General features: G+C 56.7%; 1 protein-coding gene across 3 annotated transcripts in view; it reads right to left on the bottom strand.

Moving 5' to 3' along the window:
• SLC25A42 (solute carrier family 25 member 42) overlaps positions 1–10,334 on the bottom strand; it is a 26,952-nt gene that overhangs the window by 4,966 nt on the left and 11,652 nt on the right. For 2 of the 3 annotated variants that reach the window (XM_059389497.1, XM_059389496.1), the window contains exons 2-4: positions 6,180–6,294; positions 2,397–2,502; positions 792–817 (exon numbers count right to left, since the gene is read on the bottom strand). In XM_059389497.1, the coding sequence (XP_059245480.1) occupies positions 792–817; positions 2,397–2,502; positions 6,180–6,260 (213 nt within the window). In that variant the 5' untranslated portion in view covers positions 6,261–6,294. Of the gene's footprint in view, positions 1–791; positions 818–2,396; positions 2,503–6,179; positions 6,321–10,334 lie in introns of all 3 variants that reach the window. The other variant, XM_059389498.1, reaches the window with a different exon arrangement.

Here is a 10,334-nt window from a genome sequence, read left to right as displayed (position 1 = left end):
AGGCAGGGGGACTGAGCTGCCACCTCACTCCTGGGAAAAGTGAGGGTCTCTGTAGATGCTGTGACAGGGGCCCACGTTAGCGAAACCCTGCCCGCAGCCTTATCTCCCTCACATTCTCCCCCACATCCCCCGCACGGGGACCCCTCTCTCCCTACTGCCCTGACCTTACGAGGAGTAAAGTGAGCCAGGGCAAGCCAGGTTTGCAGATGGCAGCCCCACAGAGAAGGTGTGTGGTCCGTCGGTCTAGTAGTCTAGCTTTTAAAGACATGCTTTCTCTTTCCCCAAGAAGGTAATGCCCCCTCTGTTTAAAAATGAATCAAATGGGGGGGCGCCTGGGTGGCTCAGTCGCTTAAACATTTGCCTCTGGCTTGGGTCATGATCTCGGGGTCCTGGGACCAAGCCCCACCTCGGGCTCCCTGCTTCTCCCTGTCCCTCCCGCTGTCCCTGCTCTTGCATTTGTACTTGCTCTCTCGCTAATAAATAAATAAAATTAAAAAAAAAAAAAAAGAATAAAATGTGAACTCCAAGTCCCCTCCCCACCGCCCCAAGGATGGTGGGGGGGTCTCCTGTTAGTTGCCAGAATGGGCTACACCCGGGCAGAGCTTGGGGTACCAGGACAGGTGGCCCCCTGGTAGCTCGGGGAACTGGCTTGTGGAGGAACCAGATGGAAAAAACACTCTGTAAAGCCTCTCCCTCCACCCCCGGGCCCTGTGCCTCCATCACCTCCTGCCAGCCTAGTAGGGAACATGGTAGTGGCCCCAGAGCCAGGAGTTGGTGACCTAGTGGCTCACCTTGGCAGAAAATCTCTTTGAAGACACTGGAAAAAAACCAAAAACATAACAGAGGCCATTAGCTGTGAAGGGCAGAGCTGGGTCTGCGGGACCCCCAATGCACAGGGAGCGAGAACCACCCGTGTGGATGCTTCCCCACCAGGGGCCGAGGGGCGGGGCATGCCCAAGCAGGGTCACCCTCCTCCAGGGAACCGCCTCACCTGCTGTGCCCCATACCACCACCCCCTGCCCAGCCCACCTCCCCACTCCCCAAGTCCGGCATGCTGACTTATCCCTAGGCAGGGGGACTGAGCTGCCACCTCACTCCTGGGAAAAGTGAGGGTCTCTGTGGATGCCTGTGCCTCTTGGGGTTGACACTCAGCACCCTGCACCTGGGTGGACCCCAAGTCAACCAAACCCCTTCAGGAAAGGCCTCGCTGCCAGCTGTGCAGAGCGACGGAGGGCCTTGGGCCTCTCAGAACAAGGCCCCGCTGTGCTCTCTGCCCAGAGCTGGCCCTTTCTTCTCCGGGGGCGGGCATGGCGCCCCTGACCAGCCTCTCCCACCCTCGATCGCTTGCACCTTGCTCCCCGACGCCACCTGGTGCCCTGCTGGCAGGGGTCTGAGCCGCTGCGGCCACAAGGGTTTGTGTCCTGCAGCCTCCCTCTCCTCATTCCCAGAGCATCTGCCGAGTGTCTGCCATGCTCCCAGGACACCCTCGCACACCCATCTGTGCAGATGTGTGCGCACGCCGATGCGGCCGGTTTTAACCCTGCAGGGCACAACACTGTGCCTTCGCTCCAGGTAACAACGCTGCCGACGCAAGGGGAGCTGGGCGCCCAGCCGAAGGCCCTTTCCCATGCCAGCTTGTGCCTTCGGGAGGCTGATATGAATGTCCTGTTTTGTGGATGAGGAAACCGAGGCATGGGGAGGCTAAGGGACCAGCTTGCACAAGTGGGGATGGCCTGGCTTGAATCTACAGTCCCTTCCTCCCCAACGGCGGAGGGGCAGGGGTCCCGGCTTATGCCTGCCCTCCTATAGGCACCGGTCACTGTCTGTGGGACAGAAAGGCCTCATCCTCAGGGGATCCTATGGCTGCTTAACCCAAGGAGGGAGGCTGATGGTCATCTGAACTGGGCCTCCCCAAAAGATATGTCTGTGCCCTTGAGCCCAGTACAACTGAAGGCTTGGAAACGGGGTCTTGGCTGATATAATTTTATTAAGATGAGGTCATACTGGAGTGGAGTGAGCCCTAAATCCAATGACAAGTATCCTTCTAAGAGGAGAGGACACCACCATGGGGGGAAGCAGAGACTGGGGTGCTGCGACAAGCCAGGGATGCCTGGAGCCTGGGGCGCTGGACGAGGCCAGGAGGGCTCCTCCCCTGGAGTCCACAATAGGAACCAACCCGCTGGCACCCCGATTTCAGACTTCTGGCCTCTGGAATGGAAGCTGCTTGGTTTGTGGTGCTTTGTGATGGCGGCCCTGGGATGCTAACGGGGCTTCTAAGTGGATTTTAAAGAGGCATTTTTAAAGCCCATTTGTAAGTGCAGTTTGGGGGCTGCGGAGGAGGGGCGCTGCTGGGAAGCCTCTCTGGCACACAGGACAGATGCACAGGAGGCATTTACCTTGGAAGATGATTTTGGTTCGGTCCAGGGGAGCTACAGCCGTTTTGGCAAGAGCACCCGCCAGGGCCCCAGACAGGAGGGAGCTGAGAACTTGCCTGTGATCACTCTGCAAGAAAACACACACACAGCCTGTCACGAGGAAGGGACGGACAGGGGTCGGCTCTGTGAGGGACCTCCCCGAGCAGAAGCATCTTCCTTCTGTCCCCAGTCAAGGGCTGTAAAAGGCACAGCTGTTCAGGCTTCACAGTCCTGCTGGGCCCAGGGTACCGTAGGGCAGAGGGAAGGCGTCGTGAGTCCAACAGCCACAGAACCTGGGTGGGACATAGTGAAAAGCTTCCAGAGGACAGGGACCATTAGCATGAGAGGTGACCCACTGGTGGGGCTGTCCCATGAGTTTCCAACTTTTCGGGACAGCCTACAGTAAGACTGGCCCCAAACAGGAGGGTCACTCCACCCTAAGTGGAGACACAGGCTGTGCCTACTGCCTGTGTGTGCTGGACAAGGGCCCCTATGGTCCGGGGATGAGGTCGGGGTTGGGCAACCAGACCCCGTGTCCGTGTGACCCCTTTCCACAAAGTTCCATCAGGTCCGCAGTGGTCAGGCAAGGCAAGGGTGATGGTGATGGTGGCCAGCCTGCATTATTAGGCCAGCCTCAAGGCCAGCACCTTCCCGAGTCTTCTTGAAGCTCCCCGTGAGGAGTCGCACAAGAAGTCCCCTCATCAGCTTGGAGTCTCCGTCCCCCCAGCTGACTTGGCCACAGAGCTCTTGCCAAGCAATCATGAGGAGCACTGGGGACCAGAGGGGCTCACATCTTCTGTGGTTCTGCAGTGAGGAAGTACGGTGCGGGGCAGGCCAGTCAGTGATCCCAGGACTCCCTGGAGTCTGACAGGAAGCAGGTGCCCCGAGGGGCCATGAGACACGTTTGTGTTTGGGGGTAGGGATGTGTACAACACTCCACTGTCCGTGGGGCTGCTAGTCCACAGGGAGAGCCAGACATGAATTGAAGCTTTAGACAAACGTGTAGGGCACCTGGGTGGCTCAGGCAGTTAGGTGCTCGACTCTTGATTGTGGTTCAGGTCATGATCTCAGGGTCCTGAGATCAAGCCCCGCATCGGGCTCTGGGCTCTGTACAGAGTCTGTTTGTCCCTCTCCCTCTCATAAATAAATAAATAAACAAACAAACAAATAAATAAATAAATATTAAATAAAAATGTGTGGAGTCACCAATCTGGGCTCTGGGCTCTGTACAGAGTCTGTTTGTCCCTCTCCCTCTCATAAATAAATAAATAAATAAATAAATAAATAAATAAATAAAAAATTAAATAAAAATGTGTGGAGTCTCCAATCTAGGATGACCATAATGAGGGGGCTTAGGGTCCCAGGAGAAAATGGGGGGTGGGGGTAGGGGCCCAGGTGCAGCTAACCGGGATGTGTGTGTGAGACTGTATTAGAGGGGGAGGAATGGAACACCCAGGGGCTTTGCTGAGAAGAAGCTGGGGGTCCCAGGGGACCACAAGAAAGGCAGGGTGGCTGACACAGGGAAAGGGAGGGGGCACAGGGAGGAGGAGATGAAAGGCAGGTGGGGGCAAGACTCCACGGTGCCTGTGGGCTCAGCAAGCAGGCTGGGGTTTACCCAAAGAGGAATGGAGATGCACGGAAGGTAGGCAGACCCTTTTAACTGTTAACCAGAGAGGAGGCAGCGCCTGCAGAAGCTCAGGGTGAAAAGATGGGGGGCAAGACCAGGGCACAGATAAGGGGCATGTGGGGAGTACAACCGGCAGCCTGGGTCTGGGTGGGCATGGTGGGGTCCAGGGCGACTCCCCAGGTTTGCTTGGCTCAGTGGGTGGATCAGGGTAAAGGGCTGGGCTCCAAGTCTGTCTACACACCTGGCCTGAACCTGGGCTCTGTTCTGATTGCCCACAGTGACCAATGCCTCTCTGATCCCCTTTCCTCACCTCTGACACACCAACGTGCTGTCTGGGGCCAGGTTTGGGTGCTCCCTGGGGCCATGACACCCTGCGACCCAGCCCTGTCCCTGGAGGGCTTCAGCTCCTTTCTCTTAATGTTCCCGGGATCTCCCCTCCCTGAAGAAGCAACTTCCCATGGCACTGTTTTCCCTTCTAAGTTTCTGAGGTGGAGCTTCACCGTGGGGTTCCATCTCCTCCTTGCTGATAGAAGCCTGTCACTGGGGGACCCCTGCCTTTTCTGGATCACACAGCAAGGTTCTGGAGGTCTGGCTATCTACACCCACTTTGTGAACCGTGGATGTCAGGCACCAGAAGGTTCGGTGGTATTCCTTGCACCAGCTCCGAGACCCAGCCGGCCCCCAATCTCCTCTAGGAGTCAAGGTGAGCACCGTTCTCGTCGTGAGCTGCCATGAACTGAGGTCCTATCCATGGTCGGTCCGTGTGCCCTGCTGCTACTAGAGGCAGAGCCAAGGTGCCCATTCCATGGCCTTCACCAGGCAGGTGCCTGGGCCACCTGTGGCGCTCACAGTCACGTGCCTGGCATGTGCATCCTTAAACCCTCACTCAGGGTCTGGTGCTCTGGGGATGCTCTGCGAGCCCAACCCGTGCTCAGCAGAGGGGGCCACTGCCGCATTTGGCCAACGCTCCCGGTGACTCTTAAGTGACCAGGGCCAGTTGATTCTTTGAAGAGCTCAGCCCAGGCATCATGGAATGGCCAGGCTTCATACCCGCCCGCCGGAGAGAACCCTCAAGTGAAGAATGAGCCAGACAGCGCAGCAGAGAGAAAGCAGGCAAGCCCCAGATAGGAGCCATGTGGGCTGTGAATGCCCCACGGCTCCTTCGTAAGACATGGGACTTGACAGAGTAGGCTCCCCCCATCAGGCTGGCCACAAGAATCAGACTGACCACAGCCGTGCTGGCCAGTGCAGAGTAAAACCAGCTCCAGCAAGCGGTCCCAGTGCATGATAGATGCTGGGCCTATGGCTGGGCACATCCGCTTGGTGGGATTCAGCCGGCCCGCCAGGGGCTGGGGACTTTGCTACACCAGGAACAGATGTGCCTGCTCTGGGTTTTGGCCTTGGTCCCCCACACCATGCCCAGCAACGGCAACACCAGCCCCACACACTGACCCTACAAAGCAGTCCTCCTGCCCACTTGGTGCTTCCCAGAACAATCTAGAATCTGGGGAAAGCTGGGGGTGGGGTGGGCAGAGGATGACCCCGCTGCGGCCTTGGATCCCACGGACTTTGAGAATGGCCCGTGGGTGCCAGAGCCGGGTTTCTGTGTGGGGCTGGGTCAGCCTGTGCTCGGGTGCAGCCGCCAGAGCCCCTACTGGCCTCTTCGGTGAACAAGGACAGGGTTGCTCCCACTTCTTTCAAAGGGAATATCCCTTCTCTTCAAGTGAAGGGTGGACTCAGAGATGAACCTCAGAGAGGAGACTTGGAGCTGGGAGCACACCCTGCGTGCGAGCGTCTGCCCCCGCAGCGGGCCCTCCCTGTGACTCATTCTCTCATGCTCCTGGTCGCAAATCCCAGCAGGGAGAGGAGTTCAAGGACACCTTCTGGCATCCTAGCCAAAATCTGGGCGAGGTTCTGGCGTCATACCAAGTGGCTGGGCAGACTGGATCCACATCACAAACGGGACTTGAAATGGAACAGAAGGTGGCCAACCAGCGCCCCACTCCGCCCATGGCCTCCCAACAACACAACTCGGCTCAGAGTGCGTGTGTGTGCGTGGGGGTGCGATTTGCCGCGGCGTGCAGGAACACAGAAGAGGGACCTCAGGAAGACGCCCATCCGGGAGGCAGGGTACTTGCCTTGGAACTGACGGGTGAGGGCAGGATGGCCTCGGCATCCTCACGCACGCGCGCCGTACTCTCCTTCACACCATTACCCATTCCAGGCCAGCTCTGGGCGGCAGGAGACTTGGTCCTGGGACAGAAGCGGCAGGGTGAGACCTGGTGAGAGGAAGGCCAACCCGACCTGCCTCAGGCTTGTGACTCATCCCTGAGTCACCTGAAGCCAGAACTGCCCCAGCACGGCGCTCGTCCCAGCCTGGCTTCCGTCCCCTGTGGGTAAGGATGTGGGCACCTGCAGTCCTGCCACCCAACCCTGGTCCCTGGAGCCGATCGCCTAATCATTGACAAGCGCCTTCCTCGTCAGCTCTCTGATCTGATCATCACAAGCCTCTGAGCTTTTTTTTTTTTTTAACCTAGTACCTCCCTGGCAGATGGGCTCAGAGAAATGAAGCCACCCTGGCAAGGTCACACAGCAGGAGGAAGAGGTGGTCCCACCTGCCTAGACCTGAGCACCCACTGGGCTTTCGTCAGCTTGGACCTGAGTATCTCTCCACAGAAACACTTAGGAAATTACTTTTTCCTACTGTAAGTTTGCCTCTTTCTGGCCAAGCTTATAGTAAAGGGTCCTCATACTTGAGGATTCATCCCTGGAAACCTCCATTTAACCTCGAGGAGGAAGTACCTGCAAAGCTCAGCAAACAGGGAGAGGAAGAGACTGAAAAATGGATGAAGGACGGATGTCACCAAGATGCCAACCTTGCACTGGTGTTCCTGAGGTCTCTGTTTCTGTGCTTCAAGATTATCCAATAAATCAAGGTGCTTTCTTGTAAAATGCTGCAAATGACGCAGACATCTCAACAGTGGGCTGTGAAGGCCTCTCCTGCCTTCCAGGTCCTCCCAGGGACCCTACATCAAAGCTGGAGTTGGGGGGTGGTGCGCGGAGAAGGTCCTAGAAAGCACAAATAGGATTCCCCTCCACTTGTCCTCTGCTGCTGATTCCTACCTAAAATGGGCCCTGGCTCCAGGAGGAATGGCTGCTTGGAAGACGGGCAGGAATGAGCCCGGAGCGCCCGGAGCTGCCAAGGAGGAACCAAACCCATGCGGGTGTGACAACGGGAGAGGGAGGGGAAGGAAAGAGCAGCCGGTGACCGAAGCTGGAACACCCTGAGCAACAAGTACTGGACTATAGCCCGAGGGATAAAATAGATAACCCCAAGCCCACAGTTAGAAGTCAATGATTAGGGGCACCTGGCTGGCTCAGTGGTGGAGTGTGGGACTCCTGAGCTCAGGGTTGTGGAGATTACTTAAAAATAAAATCTTAAAAAAGAAAGAAAGAAAGAAAAGGATGATTGAATACATAAATACATAGGAAGGGACAATCTCCCAGGCAGAAGAATCCCAAATAATTTGTGTAGCTGCTCTGCTCTGGAGGAAGGGTGTGTGTGTGACTTCCCACCCCTTGGGTGTGGGCTGCACGTGGTGACTTCCTCCCAAGGAGTGCAGCACCCACAGGGCGAAGAGAGTAACTTTACAGCAGAGACACCTCGGCCAGGTTATCAAGGTCAATAGCCACCAAGAGTCAGGCTGACAGCATGTGCCATGGATACGGTGTGACAAAGAGGACACTTCACCTGTGTGGTCCTCATTGAACCCATCACCCAGGTGAGCCAGGAAAAAAACACGAAACAAATCCCAGCTGGAGAGCATCCTACAAAACACCTGACCAGCTCTCCTCAAAGCGATCAAGGTCAGGGCGCCTGGGTGGCTCAGTGGGTTGGTTAAGCCTCTGCCTTCGGCTCAGGTCATGATCTCAGGGTTCTGGGATCGAGCCCCGCATCGGGCTCTCTGCCTGCCTCTCTGCCTACTTGTGATCCCTATCTGTCAAATTAATAAATAAAATCTTTAAAAAAAAAAAAAAAGCGATCAAGGTCATTGAAAACAAGAACGTTTGAGAAACTGTCTCAGCCCAGAAGAGCCCAAGGAGACATGACAACTAGATGTCAGGTGGAAAACCGAGGCAATCTGAATAAACCGAAGATTTTAGTTAATAGTCACCTGTCAGTATCTGCTCATTAGTTGTGACAGATGTGCCAAAGGAGAGTAAGATGTCATTAGTAGGGAGAGTTAGGTGTGTGGGGAATCGGGGAGCTGGTACTTTTGCCAATTTTTATATAAACCCCAAACTGTTCACGACACACAGGGAGACACTAGGCCCTAGGGAACGTCTCAAGCCAGCTGCTGGCGTCCTCGCTTGTGGGGGGCATGGAGACCGCATCACCCCGACCCGTGGTGTGGACAGCTGTGGACCGAGGCTATGGACCCCCCCAGGGGACGATGCCCACATCTGGGCATGCGATGGACAGTGCAGCCTTTCTCAGCGCTGTGTCAGGGACGTGGGCACATTACTGTGGACACATTTTGTGAAAGTGCTTTCCTGAGAAAGGATCCAGCCCTTTGGTCTTGGCCTCAAGTGGCCCTGCTCTGTGGCCTCACCCTCCCTCCAACTCCCACTCCAAGCCACCCAGGCAGCAACAGCCGGTTAGAATCCAGCAGGGCGGGGGCAGGAGGTGGGGGTGGCTCCTCACTGGGCAGGCCAAGCAGGCTCAGAGGGACCTTCCTTCCCTCAGGTGCCTGGCTCCGGGACCTGCTGCGGAAACTCAATGCCGACCACTCATGAAGGGGCCTTGGTGTGGTGGCTGTGGACAGAAACAGCGTCCCCACACAGTCGTGCTGACCTACGAGACTGTGTCACCGCAGGTGACAGCGCGCCGGAAGCAAGTCACGGGAGCTCTCCCAGAGACATCTCCACCTGCGACTCGTGACTGGATTCCAAAGGGATTGGGTAAAAGGTCTCTGCAGATGTAATTAAGGAAGGGATCTTGAAGGGAGATCATCCCGGATCGTCCCCTCACCTTCGTGATCTGGTAAGACAGAGGGGAGACACAGATGGGAAGGCCATGCGACTGGGGGCAGAGACTGGGGTGATGTGGCCACAAGCCGGGCAACCCCGGGAGTCTCCAGAACTGGGAGAGACAAGATCCTGCCCTGGGGCCTTCTGAGACTGTGCGGGGGGGCCCCTCCACCCCCCCCACTCTGACACGCACCTATTTTGAACTTTGAACCTCAGAATGGTGAGACGAAATTGTGTTGTCTCATGCCTCCAGTCTGTGGCGACTTGCTACGGCCGCCACAGGACACTGACTGAGGGCCCTTTATAGGGAAGCGGGGAGTGTACCGGCCCCCCACCCCACCCCAGTAGAGCGGGCAGTCTGAGACTGCCAACTGCTCCCTAGGGTTCAGCGCCTCCTGGCAGCTCTCCAAGGCTCACAGGGTAGAAAGGAGATCCTTGCCCTGGGGAAGCGAGGGGGGAAAGATCTCAGAGTTTGTCCCTTGGACCAAAGGCTAATTTCTCTAAGAAGTAGAGTTCTTTGCTCTTTCAAGTCAGTAAAACACAAAAAAACCAACCCAAGACCAAAAAAAAAAAGGCAAAGAAACTGCCAGGTCACCAGGAAACAACTTTAAAATCTTTAAAATATGATAAAAACAAAAAACAAAGAAAACCAGAAAGGCGCCCGACTCCACGTGAAGGCAGTTTGCAAGTACAGAGCCAGGAACGCAACGGGCAGGAGATGGGGGCGGGCACGGAGGGAGGCCGGAGGGACACCTCTCTGCGGAGGGGGCGGGGGTCTGGAATGTGTGCTCCCCAATACATGAGCATGAGGACTCGGGGCCACTAAGGTGAATAGGTAAGTGCCAGTGAAGGCCTGGAAGGGAAGCTACACGGGGGGTGGGGGGGTTGGGGAGAGGGAATGTGTGACTCACATCCCCACAGGAGAAGGCCACCCAGCCTGTCACTCATGAACAGACCCCATCTTCACGAAGTGATCAAGGTCAACACCACCCGTGACAGGGCCAACAGCCTGACAGACAGCTCGCCTCCCCCATGTGGTGCCCCAGGAAGGATGCCCCATGGCGTTGGCGGGATTCCTCCCAAAGGATCATGAGGAAGCAGCAAACAGACCACACAGAGGAGACACTGGGTGACACCCGAACGAGCAGTTCTCAGCCCAAGTCCAAAGTCTGTGGACGATGAGGGAAGCACCGAGGAGCTGTCATGGGTTGGGCAGAGGAAGCAGACAGTGTGACGGGGGGGGGGGGGGGGGGGGGGGGGGG

Source organism: Mustela nigripes, chromosome 2, assembly GCF_022355385.1.
Source record: "Mustela nigripes isolate SB6536 chromosome 2, MUSNIG.SB6536, whole genome shotgun sequence".
NCBI lineage: Eukaryota > Metazoa > Chordata > Mammalia > Carnivora > Mustelidae > Mustela > Mustela nigripes.
The sequence above is the reverse complement of the archived record's forward strand: the minus strand, read 5'-3'. Positions and strand labels throughout refer to the sequence as shown.